General features: G+C 38.3%; 1 protein-coding gene across 2 annotated transcripts in view; it reads right to left on the bottom strand.

Annotated features, from left to right (window-relative positions):
* PRKCZ (protein kinase C zeta) overlaps positions 1–24,717 on the bottom strand; it is a 42,677-nt gene that overhangs the window by 17,149 nt on the left and 811 nt on the right. For both annotated transcript variants that reach the window (XM_090123161.1, XM_031613385.2), the window contains exons 2-9: positions 24,406–24,580; positions 22,750–22,871; positions 20,265–20,354; positions 19,826–19,876; positions 6,399–6,484; positions 3,629–3,760; positions 2,447–2,528; positions 1,516–1,568 (exon numbers count right to left, since the gene is read on the bottom strand). In XM_090123161.1, the coding sequence (XP_089979287.1) occupies positions 1,516–1,568; positions 2,447–2,528; positions 3,629–3,760; positions 6,399–6,484; positions 19,826–19,876; positions 20,265–20,354; positions 22,750–22,871; positions 24,406–24,476 (687 nt within the window). In that variant the 5' untranslated portion in view covers positions 24,477–24,580. The remainder of the gene's footprint in view (positions 1–1,515; positions 1,569–2,446; positions 2,529–3,628; positions 3,761–6,398; positions 6,485–19,825; positions 19,877–20,264; positions 20,355–22,749; positions 22,872–24,405; positions 24,581–24,717) is intronic.

Below are 24,717 nucleotides of genomic sequence, written 5' to 3'. Positions count from 1 at the left end.
GATAGTAACTTATTTAGAAATATTTTGTTGGTATTTGTTTTGTTCTCTTGTTCTTGCTCTAGTTGTTCAATGAATCATGTAAGTACTCCCTACTGGAAAACAGAAGGCGTTGCTTTTAGAAGTGACATTTTAGTCATTCTTAAACTTCAGGCTATGTAGAATTATACTTCACACTGAGCAAAGACCATCTTTTATATTCTGAAATGTGAGAATTGGCAGAAAATATTCTATCACAAAGAATGCTGTTTTTAAATTCTAAAAGATAAACTTGATCTTCACTATCTGCAACAATTATGTGATATAACACTACAGATTAAGTAGTTAAAGATTCATATACACAATACATTTTGACTTTCCAAATTTCACCATGCTTTGACATACTTCTATTGCCTATTTTTATCTGACCTCATGCTACAGTACTTGCAGACAGATCAGTGTTCTGCTGAACCAAGTATTTATATAAAGATCTTGATCTAGGATTGACTGCTATTAGAAGAGATTGCTGTGAGCTTAAAGAGTCTATTCAACAAAGCTACCAGAATACCACATCCTCTTTGCAGGACACCTTAAATTATTTTAGTAAAGCTCAAAAGCAAGATGGGAAAGTCAGATCACTGTAATTCAGAAGAGCATCCATCAAAATTTAAACTAAAACAGTGTATACTTGAGCACTACCATAGCAGAAACTACAGACAACAACAACTCATGTCTTGGCATCTCTGAATTTGAGACAAATTCTAAAGGCACATGATGGAAAATAAGGCAGTCACTTACCCAAGAGCAAGAACTACTCAAGTGTAAATTAATAGTAGTGACAAGTATTGTAGTGGAGGTAGAGGAAAGAAGGTACAGGTTTGTTTAGAAGCAGGATAACAAATCAGCTGCTACAGTTCTGTAAAATGCATTTAATTCAAATATGCCAGAAGCATTTTTAAAAGCAGCTTCTTGAAATCCTTTAGAATTCAACTGCTTTAAGGGAATAACAGTATGAAGAGATTGTGTCAGAACCTCTACAAAAGCTGAAAAAAATAGTTTAAGTACATGGTGCTTTACTTGTATTTCCACAGGAGCTCTCTGTAAATTATTAGTTATCCAGAGAGCTGGATAGGTAATGTACTACCAGATTGAACCAACTCTCTTAATGTTAGCCTGCAGAGGTAGCCCTAGGGTGAGAAGGGGTGTACATCCATTAGAGAGGGCAGACAATAATGTCAAAGCCACCACATGCTGTAAGAACCTATACAGCCAAACAATCTGCTGAAACACCATTGTTTCAGCGTGAATGCAGGGAATAAAGCATCTCTCTCACATCATGACTCAGATGACAAGAGCTGTATATAGAAGAAATCAGAAAAATCCAACAAAATGCTTTAAAAAGCATTTTCAGAAAGAAAATTCAGACTTCTTATTTAAGTGGTAGCAGTAAAAACAGCCAAAATATAATTAGCTATTTCATAAAAGGTGTATGATTAGGAATGCATAGAACTGAATTACAAAAGTAATTTTACAACATACCTCAGAGTCATCTTTAATGCTGTCATGCTTCCGGTTTGAGGGAATGTAAGGAACTGAAAAATATGTCAAACAGAAGTAGCGTGATTAAGGCCTTACTAGAAATAATTCAAAAAGTGATAAATGGTAAGATAATTCAGTATTTAAGGGTTAGCAGTTTGCTATAAATACTGTGGGACAGTTGATCATATTTTTTTTTGCTCTATTCCTCCAGTCTTGACAGTAGTTCCTAACCAAGGGCACTGCAGAAATAACCAACTCTGAGACAGCCAGGAACTCATCAATGAACATAAGGTAGGACAAATGAGCCCCAGACCAGGTTAAACCACAGAAGTACTGATCTAGAAGGAATAATCCCAATTCCACACAATTTAGGGAGCCTTCAGAAAGTCTCAGAGGTGCACTCACCTTAACACTGTAGGTCAGATCTGTTGTTGCCAACAGATCCACACTTAAATTCATATTATGGAATGGTTTCAAAACATGAGTTGAGGATAAATCTGAATCAGATGACATGCTTAAAGGAAACTTACTGTAATCAACTTGCTAATGAGCAAAGTCCATGGGACAAAACTAGAGCTTGTCAGCCCCAAGCAATCTTTTGAGAAAACAGACAGACTGGAAAGTGGGCTGTGTGTACCAACTATTCTGGTCCATAGATCCACTCTAATGCACCACACATTTCCAAGTATGAAGAGAACTTCACCTAGAGAGCTTACTTAACTCTTCAGTACTGAACAAAGAAAAGACAATTGCAACCTCTAATAACAAGGTTAAAAATTTCATCCTGTGAGGGGTATCAGAGGAGGCAAAGTTACCAATGAACAAAATATTTAAAGCAATAAAGATGTTCACAGATTTTCAGGTCACAATACTGTAACTATACTACAAATGAGGAAAAACAGGAATTCCATCTTGACAGAAGAATACTCACTTCCATCATTTTCTTCTGAAGGGAGGTCAACTTCATCATTTTTATCACCTAACTGAGGTTCCTGGGAAGGCATGACCGAATCCTTTGAAGACAGACAAATCACACAGAAAAACAACATCAGCTCATACAGACCCTCTTAGGCCACAATGTCTTCCCATGTAACTGCAACAAGAAGCCTACATCTGTAGCTTCAAGAAAAAAAAATGGATTTCCAGAAAGTATTTCAGAATATTAACACACTGCAACTGTTCTAACTACAACAGATGCCTAATTGTCTCCCAAATGTGAAATTAGTATACTGTATTGCAAGATTCAAACTAATTCTTCTCAAGTCTTCTCTGAGTGTTTTATGTGGAACTGCAACAAATTAAATATGTGTCCAAATGACATTATGCACTCACTTCAGAGCAGTGGCACATTCCTTTACTCATTATGCAAAGGTATCAAATGACTTGATAAATATCACAATACCAAGTAATATTATACTATGTTTGGACACTGGTCTCATCCTCAACTCATTACGAGCCATGCAGGATGACTCCAGTAGAGGAACACATACAAATAAACTGCAAATAATCCAGTAACATCAAGGTAAGTTGTATCTAACACCAGTGAAGAAAAAACTAATAGTTTAAGCTTCTAGTTACCAAAAAGAACACTGCAAAAATCTCTGATGAGTATATGGAAGGGCTAAAGTTTAGGGACACAGATTAACATTTAAAACCTGGGAAAGACAGTAGGGATGCCACTAGAAAAGCAAAAAGTCTTGGAGAAACAGATGGCAAAACCCAGCACAGAGGTGCAAACAAGATTTAAGCGAGTGTCTTAGTCTTAAAACAGTCCCATAACATTCCCAGGTTCCAGGAAACAAACGCTAATATTGTCAGTGACAACTCTTTATCTATTTGTAAAATGAAATATTGTCTACAGGAAAAGTCAAAAATCAAGTTTGCTCACACACTTCATCACATCTCAAGTTTTCTTTTTTCACTTTATGGCTCACAATCTAAAGGCTCACCCTCTGTGGGCATTTTGGAAACTGAAAATCAATTAACACCAAATGTTATGAATCCACAGCCATACACAGTGTTTAATTACTTAGGATGCAAATCTAGAATCAGCAGAACAGGGCACAATAAGACATTAGCTTTAGACAGAATACAAACTTAAACCCAAACTCACCATATGCCTTTTGCAGGTCAGTGGAACAAGTATGTGACAACGTTTATGGACCAACAATTTGCAGTTGATACACTTGTAGCCTTGCCTGCTGAGACCCCATATCCTTTCACTGCACTGGCCACAGTATGCTCTCTAAAAGGCAGAATGCACATTATCAATTCCATTATCAATTCTCTTCTGTAGGCTGGTAGTTAGCAGAAAGAGCTCACCCTACAAAGTCCCACCCCGTTCACTTCCTAACAGATGTGTAACAGAATTTGTGCCACACGTGTAAAAAAGTATCCTAACAGGCAAAAAATGTTACAGGACTCCACAAATCAAAATATGAAGACTGTCCTAGATCTCCATCTACATACTTCTGAGATAGAACATATGTTTTCCAGCGTTTCTATGTAATTAAAAATCTTATCTATCAAGTCTGATTTAAAACCTCTGCATGTTGCATTATTTAATACCTGAAATATATGGCCTTTTTCTTCATGTCTGGAAATGGCATCTGAATAAATTAAATCAAAATGAGGACAAAGTAGTAAGTCAGACATTCTGCTGCTGACTTCAACAAGGCACCTCTTTAAGTAGTTTTTCCACTGTATGCGCGCTGTGGTCATTTTACACACTTTACCCAAACTGCCAAATTTCAAATAGATCCTGTTAAGCCAAGAAGTGACCTACCTTCACTTATCTCCCTATATACAGCACACAGGTTGCCAAATGGTGACTTGCTTACTGTTCGCTATCTGCAGACTCTCTCCTGTGATTACTGCAGTGGGGTGACAACGCTGCCCATCATCCTGCTCAGGCAGCCCTGCATTCGTTCCCCATTTCAGGCTTAAAACTCTGCAACTGTCCCAAAGCCACAGAACAGTACAAGTCTGTTCCTCCTAGCAAACTGCAGTTAGTGTGGTTATTCAGATCCTCAGACTAATGAATCATACATGGTGCCCTGCCCAAAAGCATTAAACGACTACGAATCCTTTCCAGTAGTGTAATGATCAGAGACTAGATGCTTTTTGAAAAGAAACTGTTCTCTATTTCGCCTCTCATATCTTAATAGCTGTAGAAAACAAAGTTTAATTACATTCCATTTAGCTATGTTGCTACTCCTTGACTGGGAGAAATCCAAGCTATGCTGTCCAGGGGAAAACAAACAAGAGAAAGTGCCAGGGCAGTAAGCCTTGGACATCTGTAGCTGCTTCTTTCAAAAATCCTGCTCCACCAGACTACTCTCAGTACCCTTGTATGGGTTTGGCAGCAGTAATATCAAAGGCTAAATAAAATGTCCTACAGCTTGGAAACAGCATACAAGAAAATCTCATTGAGTTCGGTTAGATGCAGGCAAGCAGGAAAAAAAAAAAAAAGACAAAAGGGCAACTGTCAGATTCTGTGAGTAATACAAGTATCCCTCGTGCCTGCCCAAAATGCACATAACCATAGAAATAACAGTGGGCTTTCACATCACGTTCAACAAGATCATAAGCACCAATATTATAGTCTAACCACTTAGATGCTCAAATGTGTTCATTTACTTGAATTAACTGAAGGAGTTTTAAACAGTAACTGCGAGAAGTGAATGAATTCATTAATTCATACTGCAATCTTGAAAATTCAGTCAAAATTTGGTACTTAGATCAAAAATGCACACATTACTATGAAATATAACACTGAAATTCACAGGTAATAATGAGTTGAAATTCACATCAACTTTATTACTAGCTTCAGTTGGATTTATTTTGTGCTCTGCCTTAAGAAGATTTAATTTCTACAGGAATAGTTACAAAGTCAAATAAGTATGCTAACAGTTTTCAATTCATCATGTGTTTATTCATCATTAGCCCAATTTCTGCAAAAGTTCATTATTTATATTACTAACAGTAGATTATTAAGATGCCATGTATGTATCCACAATTAAGTGTTTTAACTCTGTACCAAATGAACATCTAAATAAAATTTATGGAATGTTTCATACTATGAATTACAAAAATAAGATAGGAACAGTACAGTACACAAAGGCTTGCTCTAATTCAGATAAATAACCTATGTTTTTCACATAGACACTGATAAAATAATGACTTTGAAGGGGCCTCTCCTGCGTTTAAAAGGCAGATTTGGGATAAGGAACATTAAGGGAAAAAACCATCCAGGCAGTAGCACAAATTTCATAGAGTACTGCTGAAAAAGACAGTTAACTCACCTCACTGTTTTCTGTTTTGTATCCAGTTCCCAAAGTGTACATGACATTTGTATGTGCTGCAATACTTTGACATAATGGGATAAAAGTCAAGGAGGAGCCTCACCCTTAAAGCTACATTCACTAGCTCATGTGGATTAAGTCAGATTCTTAATGCACTTGTATTTTAGCTCAACACAGATTTTTTTTCTCTTAATTAGATTACGTAATACCACCAATTCAAAACAGTTCAAGCTAACATCAAGAGCTGTAATACCTAAAAATAACAATATACACTGAAGGCAAAAGATCACGCAGCAATCAGGCAGCTTAATCACTATGGGTTGATTGAGCCCATGAGTTTAAATATTCACAAAAACAGTTTTTAGAGAATTTAAAAATAATTGCCACCAATCAGACTCATAGACTGAGCCTTCTGATTTTTCTGACCCGAATAACGCTGCACAGACTGAAAACCCACATCAATAAGCATCTTGCTTTTCCTTTTATTTTTTCCACCACTCAAACACAGAGAGCACGGACTGAGAAAACAATTACCACAGAGCATTACCAAAACCCTACATTTTATACAACAGTACTCACTCTGTTAAAACGTTTGGCTTGAAACAAATGCCCATTCACTCGGTACAGCTTCCTCCATCTTCTGGCTCCACGTCGGTAGATTGATTCTAAGAAAGAAATTAAGAAGGTGTAAAGCAGCAGCATGGTTGCACAGCAATAGCAGACACACTACGGTAAGCAAGTTGTGACTTAAAACAATCTTGCTTTTCTAAATAGCAACGCACAGCTAAGATCCCTGCCGATTTAGTTTTTTTTTTTTTTTTTAAGGCAGCCTTAAATGACAGCTTCTGCAGGAGGTGCTCCCAGGCTGCCTCTCCCTTTTTTACATCCCTGTCTCTTTTTCTTCACATGATCCTAATCTTGTTTCCTGCCTGCGTGCTGTTCAAGCTCAGGTGAGGAGGAAGGACGGGTGACAGTTAAAGGAACAGCTTCCACTAGGAAAACTGCCATGTGGATCCCACCATGGCAACCTCATACATGCACATGAGAAGGATGCCTGGTGCTAAAAACACCGTGCAGTTGAAGAGTTAAAGATGTTACAAATCTGCAGAATTGCATTATTTGACCTCAGTTTTATCTTGGTTAGTAAATGGTATCCAAAACTATTTATTCCATTATGGAAACAGTTCGAGTGCAGGTCTGCAATTATTTCTAATACAGTCTAAACATGACAACAATAAATAATTTCAGCTGCTTAAGACAGGTTTTTCAAGAAGCCATGCAAAAGAGCACTGAGCACCTACTCCAATTCCATTTTGTTGTCACTTTCCACATATATGTGCAATATTTGCCTGGCTCGTTAGAAAATTTGATATTAAGTACAAAGTGTTGAAAAATTCATTGAGCAGCACCAGTCCTGCTGAGAGCTGCTCACAGCTGCACGGTGACACAGACAGATCCTCCATGTGAGCAGCACTGGCTGCCCAGAGCAGCAGCACCAGTGGGTCCTGGCAGGGAAACACGGGGAGAAGATGGACTGGGGAGCTGTGAGGAACTTCAGCAGTCACATGAAAGCTGGCAATGCAGTCTTGCTAACAAGCAGCCAAAAAGGGAGTCTATCATAGCATGATTCTAACTGCTGAATTATTTGTTTTAATCACATCTATTAAGAGGTTCAAATATATAAGTTTACACATTAAAAGCAAACATCAAAGTTGAAAAGCTATTTTTGACAGTGAGGCAGATGTGACACATCTCCTTAACCATTTCCAGAAAATGCATCTCACAGTGTTTTCACTGGTAATACAGCACCATACAGCTTCCAAAGAAAAATGAGAAGCTAAAATACTTCTTACATAGCACTGCTTTAAAATCATCTTCAGTAACACGAGAAACGTTTTTCTATACAAAGCTCTAACAGAATGCCTTTTCAAACACACTATTTATACCAGCTATAATGCAACTTAAAGCAGTTGGCAGCTTGTACAGGATATTTTTTATCCACCGCATACACGAAACATTAGCAAGTAAAACAGTGTCATAGGGAATAGAGAACTAAACAGCTTTGGAAGTATAAACAGCTCCCGTTGAGAAAGTAGCAATAAGATGCACACTTTTATGAGACCTTACAAATGGCAACATGCTGTATTTTGTATCCAGGTGCATTGCTAGGACCAATGAAAACAAGTTTCCCTATATGTGATACTAAGTGTATTAAAGTCCAATCATGCTTTCTACAACCAAACCTCTGGACTTCAGATTACAGTTAAAACCACAGAAAATCCAATAGCACAACTGTAGTCTTTGCTATCAAGGTAAAAACAATCTTTAGTTCCCTTTACTCAACATTCAAAACAAGTTCAATATTGCTTTGTGAAATGCTACTTATCCTCTGTAATTAGATACAAATCTTCCTGATACAACTGCAAAATATACCATACACAAACATCAATCTAAAATTGTCCCAGCATTTGTAGGATGACTTTTCACCAAGAAGAAAAAACTTCAAAGGTTTTCTCAAGGATAGCTAATGGATTCATTAGACAAAGCACCATATGGAGACAACCTCATACATCTGTGTTCTGAGCAGCAGCTTATCACCAACACGAGGAATAGTAAGTGACGGGTAAGTTAACGAGCAGCTCGTGTTGATGAAGTCTGTAAATAAAGGAGCAAGTCACTTCCCTAATTAATGATAAATATTAAATTCAAAGTCAGGGTTTCATATCATATTCTTAGGAGGCAGCAGTCTAACAACAGCTGAACTTAATACAGCTTAATTTAAGAAGTACAATCCCCTCCCCCACCCCACTTCTTTGGGACGACAGCCACTGATTCGGCGTGGGGTCAATTCCCATTCCTTGTCTGTAACATACCAAACTTTACATACCTCCAAGATCAGAATTTTGGAATAGAGACCTTATTTTCAAGTTCAGAGTAAAGGAAATAAAAGTTTACCTGAATGCCTACCTCACCCAGCTGCCTGTACATTGAAAACAGTGTGAAACAACTGTCACTGCTGAGCAGTTCTTCCCTCTGTCATCAAGCTCTATGTCTACATCACTAACAGGAATACCTGTAAATATATTTAATAGCTGTTTTGTTTGTTTTTCCTCACCAAAAGCACTCTACATTTATTTTTCACCACCTCTCCAAGTTCAAAGAAAAAAGAAGAAATTAAGAGAAATGAACGAAATGTTTTAAATTTTGGATATAAACTGATGAGTGATTTAAGAAGTCTGCTGCTCAGTCTTCACTCCAAATTGATTCATTTACAGCAGATGCTTCCCCATTCAAGAATGGTCCCATCAGAACCTACCAGAAACTGGGAGGGGGTTGAACGCTGCTTTTAAACAATATAACGTGGAGAAACAGAGATAAACAGAAGAAAGTGCAGCTATTTTTCAGGTGACAATACGCTTTCCCAACATTAGAGGATAAAAGGAATTGAAAACACAGGCCCAGCCTCTCCCAAGGCCCAAAATATAGTTTTTCCCATCCAAAGCAGCTTGACAAAGCTTGTACTTTCCAGAATACATAAGAGAATTCATCAGCTGTCTGAAAAGCATGCCTTGTACCAACAAACAGCAATAGGAGAGCCACAAACATTTTATTTCCTCTGCATTTGGATTTTATAAATGCTTTTTATGAGTCCAAAATCTGCTTTTATGCAAACTATAATGAAATCTTTTACCATAATAAGCACAGAGATAATTTGCTACCACTGCAAATCACTTCTCAGAGATTAATGCAAGTTGTTTACAGGCCAATTACATGGCCTGCCAGCTGGACACTATGAGAATGCCCACTTTTTGTTTTGTTCTTTTAATGTTTTGCTGAGCAGACAAGTGAGCATTCTTTCAAAACCAACTTAGAAATTAGAACTATGAAATGGATGCTGGTATTTCAGATGGACTCTCAGGGAGATAGTTCTGCATAAAGATAGAATAAATTTAGTGAAAGCAAACTCTAAATGACTTGGATGCATGTTGCTCACATCTCTGCTACTTAATATTTCTCTAATAGTTGCATTGAAACAATAAAACCACTTTCTCAAGCACGTAACAGACATGCATTGTATGGTGTATTAATAGGCCTTTCTTTTTATTACCACTAAGCTGCTACATACAACTGACATTCTTTTTCAGAAGTCGTGAAGACTAAGTATGAAGCGTTCTCAATTCAAGAAACTGCAAGCAGTTACTGAAATGGACAAGGTGCCATTTATTTTATTTACAACTAGCTAGTATTTGGGAAACAATAAAACCTCTTCTTTTTCTCTCCTTTCCAACAGACAGCAACTTCAAAGGACTCAGCCAACACCCATTTTAGCACTGTTGGGCACAAAACCTGCCCTCCATGCGCACTGATTTCTCATGCATAATCTCTTGGTTGGCCATCTTCATATCCTCCTCTTAAAGTGGCTGATAAGTCAGACTTAACAGGACACTGGCATGCAATAAAAACAGAGCTAACATCTCATTTGGAAAAACCTGCACTGCTGTTGTGTGCCTCTTCAGTTCAACCACACCCGTTAATGCCTTGTGTTCTTGGTCTGAATGTTTAAAAGCTCATCTGAATGGTTACTGGGAAAAAAAAAAAATCAGGAGTGCCTCATCATTAAAATCACTGTTGGCATTAAAAATAACATTAGGAAAAAGAAATACAACAACATCAAGAAATAAAATGCTCAAATAATACTTAAGTTTCCCCCAGAAGTTCTCTTTCCTTGTGATCAACAGATGGACAATCAATCGAAAATATCATGGATGAGACCTGAGAAGCACCTTGTGTGGAAGCTAATGATGCTTGCTAGCAGAACCAGCAGGACAGCTGCTTTAAAACAGAAGGTGTCTAAGGAGCTGACTTGCCAACTCTTGAGCAACAGAAGATTATCAACTGATACTCAAAGAGTTACGTAAACATTTGGTAGCAAACAGTTTATAGAATTATTTCTTGGAAACTGTAATGGAATTGTAGCCCTGTATCTACCACGGCCAGCAAGAGCAGGAGACAGCTCAGCATGGTTCTGGCAAGCAACAACAAAACAGGACTTAAAAAATCTCATAATCAGATATAGCAAAGATGATGTTTTTAAATGGTCCAGCCTGCATTAACATTGCATATAAGATTGTAATATGGTTACTATGTCAAGTGCAATTAGAACAACCATGGCCACCTGCCTGCTTACATCCAATATGGGCAATGCACAAGAACAGGTAATTAGAACTTGTGACTTGATGAAGGTAACATTCAGTTGGGCACACAGTGTACCTGCATTACATTCAATAGTTTGGCTGAACTTGTTAAAGACTGCTGTAAGTACAGTTTAATACACTGACAATGTTGCCAAAATGGATAAATCTGAGATGAGAGTAGGATTCTCCCAATCGCTGTTAAGAGGTTACTGCAAGTTTGGTGGCCAACTTACTTCCATACTGAATTCTAGAACAACTGTGAGGTCACCACATTATTTGAATACAATTCTCTTTCTTACTTGTGAGACTTGGCATTTATCAAACCACCACTAAGAAGTTTTCTTCTGGTGCCCATCAGATTACTTGACTCGCATTCAAGTTATAAGCATCCACACTTATTTGATTTTGTCATCTGCTAAAACTGCAGAATTGTTAAAGAAAATTCAATTTGAATAGCTGGTGGTTTAACATTTATTTCAAATTCAAAAGGCTTGCATAAGGTGGCTCCACAACGCCCTTGAAACAATGACTTGTTTCCCATAGTCTCAGCATTAAGACGCATTTTGAGTCAGGCTGCTTACCTTCACAGCATGATTCCATTACTTCAGCTTCTGATCCGTTCTAAAAAACAGTTCTCTTTCCCTTCCAAATATTTACATTATCCCAGTATTTGCAGAAATTCAGTTTTTGATGTTACTCCATAAAGGCATATTTATCTTCTCTAATATATCAGACTGTTAAGTGCACTTCTCTGAATTCCTTCCAATTTAATCTGCTAACATTACACCCAGAGAAGTGTACAAGATCTCAGTACAACAGGATATTATTGCCTTGCAGCAGGACCAACACTCCACATCTAACTCTTGTTAGTCTGATAGATTGGACACATCTGTATTTCAGAGCACCTAATTCTGCTTTGTATTAGGAAAAAAGCAAGCTGAAATTAGAGTGGCCAAAATAATCATGTCACAAGTTGAGTTCTTCTAGTTGTGCTTGATTTTCATCATCCCACAGATAAGACTCACCCCAGAGGTTCTCCAACTTGGACCTGCATTCCCTCTAAGCCCCCACATACAATACACAGATAAAACATGTTATTCTCATGAAATGTATGTATAAGAACTCAGTGCTAGCAGCGTTACAGAGTATCACTAATCTTATTATCATTACTTAGTAACAGCAGCTAAATAAAAAAAGAATCGTTTCAGAAGTTAATCACTGGTCCTTTCATATTCTGAATTAAATGAATATATGCTAACAGCTAACTGAATCAGTCTTCAGCTTAGTTAATTATTTTGTAATGTAGAGGATTACCTTTACCCTAGAAAGCAACCTTCCATCCCAGAGCTTCTCATCCTTACAGAGAAAGAAGTGCATATGATAGCCTTATGCACCTGCCTGCTCCTCTGCTCTGTTAATGGAAAGCTAGTGTTAAACACAAAGAAAGCATGATAAAAATCTCTCAAATTAATGATGGTATTTGTCTTCCTGCTTTTGGAAGGAAGCTCCTCATTCATCCCACAAAGGCAAGGAATATAATTACAACAGGTCTGCAAAGCTTACGTTCTGCTTCCCACCAAAACCCCTTTTGATCTCTATAGTGTTCCCCATTACCTGTGTGTGTACTGAGAGAACTGCTTTATAAAGCCCCATTATAACAGTTATTTTAACAATTCTTGAGCAACACTGATATAACTCATAGCCCTACTTTTAATAACATCAATAGCACCTTGAAATTAATGGAACAGGTCCAATCCCTAACCTACTGTTTTGCACTCTACAAGAATTTTATCATTGCCCGAGTTCTTCCTTTCTTTACAGTCCCTATGGGAAAGAATGGTTCTTTTACCAGAGCTGAGAATCTAAAGAATAAGAAATCCTGCACCAGTCACAGGGGATCTGTACCTGCTTTACTTAAGAAAGCAAGAGATAACCTAAATTACGGAGGAGTCATATAATAGTGTTGTTATAGTTATTATACTGAGTATGTTATTATAAACATGGAGGACCACATTAAACCCAAGGTTTTGCTTTCAAATATTTTCTGGTTTCCCTCTAAGCATATCCCCTGCTAATTAACAAAGGACAAACACTTACAGAACTAGTAACACAACATCACAGTTACAGACCAGCTGCTTTCTAGTCAATATACAGCATCCCAATATTTCATTTTTCACTATCCATTTTTCATTATCTTCCCCCTGTGGTTTAAGGACTGCACTGCACAGTCTGCTCAGTACTTAACTCTTGCACTGACAGCATTATTAGATTTTCACACGCCTTTTCTGAAAAACCACCCTCCCAGCAAACCCAAAGCTAGTTGTTTTCCTTATGTGCTTCAGAAGACCTGCGTACCATGCAGACCGAACTGACAGCAAGCTTTCAGTGACAAACCAACAACTACTGTTACTTACTCATACAAAGCTTCACTTCTGGAATGCTCCCCATTTCCAGTAAGCAGGTTTGGCAATTTCCCCTCACAAAACCTGGTGATCCATCCAGCAACTCAAAATTCCCAGAGACAAAGGCTGAGGAGCCCACGTAGCTGCCCTGCCAGCCTCTGCAGGGACTTGTGGCCCAGAGCACCTCATTTTGAAAACTATGACAAACAGCCCCAAATACAGCAGCATATTATTAACACTGAACGTAGCATTTCAGACGTTACACATAAAATGGTTCTTTTAAGCTACTGAAACAGAACAGCCTAACAAACCTTTAACAGTTTCACCCATGCCTACCAGTTCCAACTACAGCCTTACCTTCAGCCAATTCAGTTACCTGAATGCCTGTGCATCTAAAGCAGATTGCTCACCTCATGGGAACAAGCATGAAGATCAAAGTACGAGCAGTAACACAGGGCATGGAGCTAGACAGCACATTTCAGATAAGTTTTACAAAACTAAACAATGTCTTTCCTACATGACCTAACTACAGTCCGAGCAAGAAGCAGCAGAGATGGGTTGGAAAAAAAAACAAAAAACAAGTCTGGTATTTGTCACAACACCTTAAAAACCTGCTCACATATGCCTTGTTCTAATGTATTTTAGTTTACAGTTTATAATTTGGTGTAGAAACGTCTCTCCTAACGCATCCAATATTTTCAAGTCAGAAGACACCAAAAACCACGAGCTGATGCATGCTGTGTAATTTCTTACTTCCATATCCCAAAAGGAGGCCTAGCACTTTTTCCACTACTGTGTGTTTCATTACTAAGAAAAATGCTTGGAATCGCATATTTCTGGTTCTAAAATAATTCCAGCATAACAGACATTTAGCTAGAACTCTGTGTTCAGTGACTTCTCCTGTCTCATGACCTGTACGTATACATTTCAGACACCACAAGAAAAAAATCAAGCAGTACACAGAAAGAGAACAGAGGGAGAGATTTCAGGTATTCTCGAGAAACTATGACACAGCTATTTCTGATTCCTAAGCAACTATATATCCTACATTAAAAATAGTACAGAACCCTCCTCTGTCAGTTCAATTACTGAAAACCAGGAGGGGGTTACAAGCAGTTCCCAAATTGACTAATTACCCAGCACAATCCAAGCTATGTCTTCTGAATACTCTCTGTGGTCGCTATAGTTCCTTTCTTCATTGGGGAATGAAATTGGTTCACGTGCTCTGAATAATCTAATCCCTGCTGCCAATACAGTAACAAATGAAGGGGAAAAACCTGCCTTATGAACTAGAAAAATATTTACAGGCCACGTTACTCTAGCAGGAAGCTTTTGGGGACTGTTTTATAGTATTAGACAGAATACAAAGCAAAAAAAACCTAAATATCCTTACCTAAAATAACTCGAGACAATAACTAGGTTAGTGCAATACCTTTTCTCAACCCTATGATGAAATTTTAAGAAAGGTAGCATGGGAAAAAACGAAGTCGAAATACCTAATGCTAAAATACCGTGCAGATAAACAAAGAGCATTACAAGCATTCACAGCTATGTAAGCATTACAAAAAAGGAAAGGCCAGCAAAAATCAGATAGAAGTATTAGATAATAATAATGCTAGTCTACTGCCATACCAATGCCAGAAGTACTTGTACAATCAAAACATTTGTTCTATTTCATAAAAAGATGAGGGTTCTTTACTCTGCATTCTTCTAATGAAATCAACAGCAAAACAATCCCAGCATTTGTTAACATCAGTTACTCAAACTAGATGCATTTTTAACATTAAATACACACATCAATTTGCTCAGATGTAAGAATACAGAGGTGTGCTAGCACAGTTCATTCTCATAATGTTAGAGACCAACTAAACCCTAATTCAGAATAAATATCCCACAATTAAGCAATCCATCTAAGACAATTCATTATATACAATTCAACAAAACGACTGCAAAACATGATGCTTCTAAAAACATTCATCTTTAAATCAGCAATCTTAAAACAAACAGGCCCTGATCACATACCGTCAGGGTTTTTTGGATACATTTCTTTCATTAATCTCCCTCAGCAGCAGCAGCATCACTCACTCTTCTGTCCTTTTCCTCCTAAAATACGTCCCCTGAGATAGAGTCTTTTCACCGTGATTCTACCGGCGTTTCTGAGGTCTCTCCACCACATCCCTACGCACAGGAGGCAGCAGAAATCTCTGCATTTCTCACAATCTATGGCTGCAAAGGAGGCTGGTAGGCAAAGCAACTATATCGTAACCGAAACGCTGACTTCTATTATCTGCTGCACCACACACACACTGCATCAATGGCCTGAATTCATAACAGCAATCACAATGACACGTAAAATCTATATAAAAGGCATGCATTACTCACTGGGTTTTATTCTTTAGCTTCTTCAGCATGTAATTCTTTATGCTCTACAATGCAGTAGGTATGAAATGAAACATTTTCCCTTTATTCCACTGATGCCGCTGTTTGAATACCATTAGACACCAAGGACAATAGGCAGGATCAGCTCGGACATTAAGAGCAAATATTTAATGGAAGACTGGTTCCCCTCGTCTCTCCCTTTCACATCTCTGCCTCATGTATCCAGGCACGGGTGGTACTGGCTCCCTTGGGAGGCTGTAGCTAGCAGCTGAGGCACAGACTAAAACATGGCATGGATGTCAAGGAGCTGATGTCACAAAAACAAGTATTTCTCTGATAAAACCAGCAGTGCTGTTAGGGAAGTCTGACAAATCAATAGAAATTGTTCAGCTAAATGTGCTTTGTTCTACAACGTGCTGCAGCACCAAGAGGAATAAATCAGATCAAGATCTGTCGGTATAAATAAGCTGAGACTACAATAATTAGCAAAACTGCCAATCAGAAACCACGCATGCATCAGGACGGCCCTCACTTACGAGCACAGACAAGAAATAAACATTTCAGAAACAGCCCTGTTTAACACTGATGCCAAAATGATAGCTCACTTATACTCTACAAGTATTTTTAAATATAGCAGACTGGTGGAAAAGTCCCCCATTTTTATCAGGGAACACCAGGACCAACCAAGGACTGAGGCTCAGGCAGCAGCTGCCAGGAACGCCTCTGAGCCGCATCCAGCGCCTGCTAAGGGCTGCAGGCACTGCAGAAGCTCTGCCACCACCCGCCAGCAGCACTGCCATTCCCAGCCAGGGATGCACTGCCTCACTGAAGGTAGAAGGTGCTGTTTCTACAGCAGCAGCTGTACATCCATAGGAGGAGCTAAGTCAAGGAGGGGGGGAATAATTCAGGAGCAAAAGAAATAGAGACTGTACAAATCCGACTTTAAAGAATCTGCAGTTATTCCACATTGCAGACAGCATCACAACAATAAAAAAAGGAGCTTCTTCAAGCAGAGAACAAACTTGTCCTGCACCACGTGACTGAAATTTCAGCAGCATTTGCATTCCTTATTTTATTAATGGATTACATGTGTTTATTTCAGGCATTACAGGCTGGCACAATCTCAAAGCCACATCAGTTTCACAAAGTTTCTGGACAGCCAGCAATTTTATTACTAGACTTCAACATAAACACAGAATACTCAATAGACATTTCTGCACTCTTACTCCAAAGGATTGTTCTGAAGCAACTGGAAAGATAACTGCAATTCCACTCACTATCTGCAATTCAGAAGGTCACAACACAACCAGGTGCAGTTACCCCATAACCTAATGCAAACAGGTTTGAACAATATATTACAAACAAAATGATTTAGCAGTTCAATAATGCTCCTTAGAAATTTTATTCCAAACTATCTGCAGTTCTGTAATACAAGAAGTACATACTCACTGACTGCTAGTTTAAGTAGAAGTTGTTCTGGACAGTGACTAATTAATTGTTTAGTTACCCCTGGAAGTACCTTGAGACAAACTTAGAGAAGCTCCTTCTATAGTGTAAGCAGGATGCTCTGGAAAGGAATTTCTTACAAGTATAACTATATGATAAAACCAATAAAACAACAATTGGAAACATGCTGTACGTTTCTAAGCAAAGGACACTATTTGAGCCATGTTAACTTCCCAGTTCCCATTAAGCACAGAGCAAACAGCTGAGCATAATGTCATATTTTTTAATCAGGTATTTTGCTTATGCATACTTCTGGAGCATGAGAAGTTAGATTATCTCAATAGTACTCTACTTTCCTTGCATGGCCTTTAAACAAGCAGTATCATCTGAACCAGTAGCATTTCCATATAGCCCAAGAGCAAAGCAGATCTTTGCTGTACATGTGTAAGTAATAAGCAGTAATGCTGAATGCATTAGCATATTCTAAATTAGCACCAGTGCAGCTTAACAGCTCTGCTGTAAACACAGTTTGAAAATATTTACAACCAGGCCACAATAACAGATTTCCACGTAGGTCCATGGACACAAAGAAGCAACAGGCTCTGAATTCATCCCTTAATTGAGAAACCAGACCACAAATCACTTATCAAGTACCTCCTAGAGAATAGCCTACAGTTCAACATGACCTGAAAACCCTACAGATGGAACATGCAGGTCACCTGTACCATGCTGATTGATGCTTCTCTAGCTCATCTGGTGGCTTGCAATAAATAAAAACATCTACAAATGAGAATCAAAACCACTTTTCTTCTAAACATCCACATCTCTAATGAGAACTTTAAATCACAACAAACTTCATTATGCTGCATGGTTTGTACAGAGATCTCTCCTGTTAGCTTACTCTTTGACAGCAGAGTGTTTTTCCCTTCCATTCTTAGCCATGGAGATCAAAAAAGGGATTCAAGGTTTGTCCTCCTATGCACATCTGACACTTTTCCACCTCAGAGTTCAAGCTATAACACTTCCAGGTCCCAGAATAAAGCAGTGTTCCTTTCTTGTAAGCATGCTGAGAGAACATTTAAACCTACAGAACTAAGATCACTCCTTCCAGAACGATCATAAAGCTAAACCTGAAAATATTTTCCCATATTTCCAACCTGTTAATCTAAATTGGAAAGCACCAGCATGGTTAAGCCTACGCATTTTTAACATGCAGTAAAATAGAACTGCACAATCCTCATTTAAAATTTAACTTGCAGGCAACAAGTATAGAAATTAAGTCACATTCACCTGTACATTCAGCAGAATGTGATATATCAAAACAAACTGGTTACCCATTCTTTTGGCCAAAACTTGAGCACAACTAATAGAAAACCATTGAGCAAACAGTTATGGCACAGAACAGCATGAAACAATGCATAAAAACTCCAGGTAGACGAAAATAGTGTATTAAACATCAACAAATGCCTGCCTGGACAACCTAAAGGCCACTGATATCTTTCTTTTCCTTCTGTAAGATTGAAGCATCTCACGAAAAAAATCTCTTTTGAACATTTCTCTTGAGCATAGAAAACAGTTATTTTCTCTAATTGGCTTAACAAGTACAGCAGACATTGTAATGCACATTTACTTTTTTCTGAAAGATTAGACATCTATAATAATCTTCTACTCAATTCATCTACTTTTTACATTCAACCTTTGGTCCACTGCAGTTTAAATGTACAAGTTCATACTGTGTAATATCTCCACATTTATTCTACCTTACTCCATTTAAATTTCAATAACAGCTCTCAACAGAACTATCACTAGCATATTAGTATTACTTCTCTAACTGAAAATACTATTCAGGCCACTGTGCACAGCACTACACATTTTTACTTGGTCTATCAGTGCAAATCCTGATCAGCTATATGCACTGCTTGTCCCAGGATGCATTATTTACCTCCTCTTGTATCTCCCAAATACAGAACAGCAAAAGTCCTCCAAACCTTCAGAAGGCTTTCACTCAAAGTGACCATCACCTGTTAATTCTGTCACCCATTCTGCACATTCCTTCCCTCAGCACTTACAAAGATATTGACTAATAAACTGATGAATTCCCTCCATAACGAAAAGTGACTACATACCTACTTAATCATTTCATCCCCGTGCAGATTAAGTTACTGAAATACAAGTAAACCACATGAAGTACACCTCCTTCCTCTGGAGGTTTATCCACCTTTCAAAGGACTTTAATATCCAAATAAATCTTTTGCAAAAAATAAAAGTAATGAAAAATACTGCATTTCACTCTTAAGTACATCAATTTGTTTTCCTGAAAGTTAAGAAACAAAAGAAATGCAAAAGGAAGGACCACACTAAATCCTGGCCTCTTTTCCTCCCAGCTACTGGAAACCAGTATTAATCCTTAGAAACATTAAAATGCTACTATAAAATTCCTCCAGTGATACGTTAACATATCGAACACATTAAATTGAACAAATACAAGAACATAAAAACAGCTTATGAAAAGCTTCCAAAATGTTACTTTTTTGTACAATTGAAAAAAAATACAAACTTGAATTTGATAGAATCTGGTACTCACTGTCTTCTCCTGGGCAAGGCATGCCAGGTTTCTCTGGAATACTTGGGAAAACTAGAAAAAACATACAGTCTTTAAGTGAAAAGATTCTCAGCAGTGCTATTTACTTGACTCTTGAATACATTTACTGAAAACCACAATTTTCTGGAAGCCATTAAGTAGCATTCCTTCATAAAACACAATCACAAATACTGCTAGCACTGCCCACATCTACAGATCTTGGCTTCAGAACCTGAAGCACACTGCACTGTGCCAGCTTTGAACTTCACAGCCAACAGAAGTAAGGCCAACACCTCGGCCTTACGACACCAAAGCATAGGGTACCCCAAGCACATACAGAAGAATGCTATTTGACAGGCAAAAGTTGTTCTAATCTCACATTTCTGAAGCTGTTATGTTTACCAACAAATAAATACAAGGTCTCAAACTGTATAATACTTGCCATGAATAATCAGCCCTTCCTCTCTGTTTTGACAATACAAACGGAAGGCTTCTTCCAATTCCATCTGAGATGAGATGGTACATGGGTCACCTGGGGAGAAAAACAAGACGTGCAAATTTATGACTGAAATACAGAGTAGGCTATTTCAGTTAGTACCAGCCCATGGGCTGCTTTTCTGTCAGTAATTTGAAATTAAGCAGGCACTTTGATCACATACAGAATATAAAACAATTTATTTTCCTTCTATTTTCATCCAAACTAAGTAGACAGAAACACACTATGATGGTTCACAAGGGGACAGCCCAATACAAGTGAGTAGATGTCTGAACATCTTAACATGTGGCAGAGAAAAAGATCACTTCCTAGTGCCCTGAAAATTTTAAATTTTCCTTTTGTTATCCAGCCTGTCACATTACTGCAGTGTACAAAGCTGAGGCAGAACAAAACAGCTTAAGTTATAAACGTGCACACGGATTTGAGTCTCTTTTGTTAGACTTAAAGAAGCAATCTATGACTGAATTGTAAAAAATAAATACAGGTGAAAGTTATGGAAACATACTTCTAGCCTTTCCTATGAATGTCTTCTGCACCCACACACTTCATTAGTGCAGAACAAGCTTTTAAATCCACTCAGAAATGCAACAGCAACATGTTAGCCTCAACTGCATACCAAAACAGCCTAGTAATTAACTCAACAAAACAAGTAAACTAAATGGAGACACAAGCATTACAGAACACTGAAGCCTCAGCTCAAGCACTGTATCTTGTTTCCACATTTTCCTTATGTAAGGTGTAGACAAGTATTCATGCCATGATACAGGAGTATATTTAATGGACGTTAAAGCATCAAACTAAGCTTTACAAGAAGAAAAGCAACTGTGGATGACAGTAATTAATCAAAAGCAAGTTTGTGACAATTTAGTGACAAGAACAAGCAGGAAGATTTTTCTCCTGTAAAGCAAATTCTTTGTACTCACAGCCCCCAGCTGCACTCCCCAAGAAAAAAACAAGTAATCAAGTAATACACAACTCACCTGCATCAGTAACATCAGCAAAAACCCACCCTCAACAAAACCCAATCTTCTGTGCTATCTGAGTCTCCCTTACATTAGCCATCATGCAGTTCAAAAAGCTACATGCAATATTCTGTGGGCACTTATCAAGTTAGTTTTTATTAGACTGCTGCAATGAAACAAACTGAAATATATATATAGCTGTCTATATCTTTTTTTGTCAGTCCGAAGATGAAGCTGAGTGCCAGTGCAATTGTGTAATCACAAGGTAGCTGTTTACAACCTACTAGCCAAGAGATCCGCCCATAACAAGTTACAGCTGCATCACACCTGAGAGTCATAAGCAGACATCTGAGTTATTAAAAAAGCAAACAGGTAGCAAAGGCACACAATGCCAAGCACTTCCATCCTACTCACAGCAACCAGAAGGCTCTATCTAACTTAAGGCTGTAGAGAAATGCCACATTTTGCAGCAAGAAGAAATACTGAAAACCATCTCACATCACGATGAGATTTCAGAGCCTACAGGAAGGGTAAAGGAAAGGTAAATTTCTCACAACTATTTTTTTTTTTTTAAATAAGAAACACAATCATAAAATCCTTTACATACAAGGATAACCTAGAGCAAGATCTGCCAACATCAACCTCCCCTGCGGGAAGAAAGAAAGCGAGACTTGCACAACAAATGATTTCTATACAATTTTATGAAATCCACACTTCACTAACATAAAAGCTTATACTATTTGTCCCCACACAGAAAGTTTTTCCCCCTCACTTTCTTTTTCTGGACGTCATATCTTACATACACTAAGACTTTTCCTCACACTAGACTGGTGAACCAGTTCATTTCTGATAAATTCAAGTCATTTTATTTCATGTTTGGTCAGAACATATCTTAGAGGTCTTTTCCAACCTTCATGATTCTGACTGTGGTTTACACCAACAGGATACTAACAGTCCAGAACCGCCACAGAACAAAATTACTTATCATAATGGGAATTCTTAACACTCATCTTGCACAAAACACAAAAAAATCCAAGAGTTAAAAAGTCTTCTGATATTACAACTGCATTACTTCTCAAAAGCACACCCTAGAGGCAAATTACAACAACTCAGAAGATACAAGTCACCTTGCTGAATGGAGAATTTTGAGGGATATGGCATTAGTACCACAAATGTCTAAAGTTCACGTGTACCTTGGTATTCAGTATCCAAGCATGTAATAGTAAAATATTCAGGTTCAATAGAGCCTTCACTTTGTAGAATTGAATCCAGTACAGTACGATCCTGATATTCTGAGTCACATTTTACATGCAATCAGCAGGGAACACAACCCCGTTTTATAAAGCAGGAAGTTTAAATAAAAGCAACCCCACAACATGAATGGCTTTTATTTAAGTTTGTTCAATGCCTGTTTGTACCACAACATACCAAAAGAAGGAGAACTCCCAAGTAGTATTTCAGTACAGTACCTTCATCATCAATCCACTTGAGGGTAATTGGCTGCTCCTGTTGTAGATTACACATCTCACGCACTTCATCACAAAGCTCATCATAGGTTATGGATGCATCCAAATTAGTTATCAAGATGTCCCTGCATGATATGAAATCAAACTTTTGTCAGAGATATCTGCATAACCCTGTGTATTCCAACAATTCCATCTGTGGATTTCAATCTGCAACACCACGCTTACACAATCAGCGCTCTTCATTTGAAATGCTCCCACTAACATATATGAGTAACAATAAATTAAGTAACTGACATAATGCAATGAGAAGCATACACGTTTCCCTTCTTCTGCTATCTATGTATGCATTTATATTACATGATGGTATGAAGTGCCACACCCTGAAACACACATACCTGCAGCCCTGGAACCTCAGAGATAGACTGAACATTGTATTCTGTAACTTCCTCATGCTTAGATTTATTGGATTTCTAAGTGATACCAACATTTACTATTGATTCCTGTTGTTATTTAACATACTATCAATTCCTATGAAATTCTTTTAGCAGCCACCCAAACAAACTCAACCCTAATTCTGAAGTTGTTCAGCTTTGGGCTTGATGTGGAAGAGGCCAAATCTCCACACTGCTCTAGAATTCTACACTCAGAACACTGAGTTACTTGGCATTGACCTGGTAAGTAAATTCAACAAGAAAGCACCTCATTTTCAATTATGTTTGGTGGAATTACTTTCATAATTACATTTAATTAGAAGCCCTTTCTTACACCATAGTATTAAAAACCACAGTAACTGCATTTGCTTATTTGAAGAGGAAAATATCAGAGGAGATTACTGAGGCTACTGCTATCACGTGCCAGTAATTTCAAGCTAAACACTTGAAGTCTGAAGATTTACTTCAGCCAAACTTTTAACTCCTCAAATGATTTAAAACTTTGGCTTTAGAGAAAAACAAAGCAGATCAAAGCAACACTAACTCACAAGGTCCTCGTTGTGGCAGTAAATCAATTAGGTTAAATCTGTCTGAAAAACCAAATTTCATGCTGAAGCAGTAAGTAAGGCTTCCTGAATCTGTCAACAAGTGACTGAAGCCATAAGGGCCATGACTTGATTTATTGTCTCAAATCAGAGCTGCCAAAATAAGCACTGCAGAGATAACGGAAGCAGCTGTGTGTTAACATCTCATTGCATTACTCAAACTGCTGGGAGGGGAAAGAAGGGGAAGTAGATATCAAAAATAAAAGGCAGACTAACAGATAACACACAAGAGGTTTACTTCTGGTGTTTATCCACAGCAGGAAAACACATTTGCTTAATCTTCAGGTGTTTAATTTAGTACAAATAGATCCTCAAACAGCTTGCACAGGTTCATCTGACTCCACTGTTAGCATCAGAAGCTATTAAGATTCTTTAACTTCTCACATTTATCTAAATAATTCCAGTAACTTCACACCATTCGTGCACATTTTCCCCAATTCAAGGCTAAGCTCTCAGCTCCCTCCTCCAACCAGCACACTGCAGGAACCTGGATGGTATTTCAGTAACTATTTAACTACCAGACATAAACTACAGGACACCACGGTTACTCTGTTACCGGATCAGACCGCAGACAAGAGTCAAAATTTGGGAGGATTCAACAGATAGAAAACACCCGCACTCACCCACTGTAGTGCGCCTTGACCCTGATGATGTCTTTGTTCAAATTCCCTTTCGAGCCCATCCTGCTGGGCATGGTCCGCGTTCAGCAGACGGGCTGAGGCTACAGACGCTCTTCCAGCACACGAAGCTCCCCGTGCTGGAGCTCCGCAGGTGATCGCGCAGCTCCGCGCTCCGTTCCTGCACGAAGGCACGCTCAGCACGGCGGAGCCCCGCACACAAACCGACCGCAGGGACGACGAGAAACACGCCGTGCTCGGCGCTCACGCAGATTTGAGGCTATTTATTTATTCCCGCCCTCCCCAGCCCGCAGCTCC

This window comes from Phasianus colchicus, chromosome 22 (assembly GCF_987193195.1).
Source record: "Phasianus colchicus chromosome 22, bPhaCol1.hap1.1, whole genome shotgun sequence".
In the NCBI taxonomy this organism is placed as follows: Eukaryota; Metazoa; Chordata; class Aves; order Galliformes; family Phasianidae; genus Phasianus; species Phasianus colchicus.
Note: the sequence above shows the minus strand (reverse complement) of the source record. Positions and strands in the feature narration are given on the sequence as shown.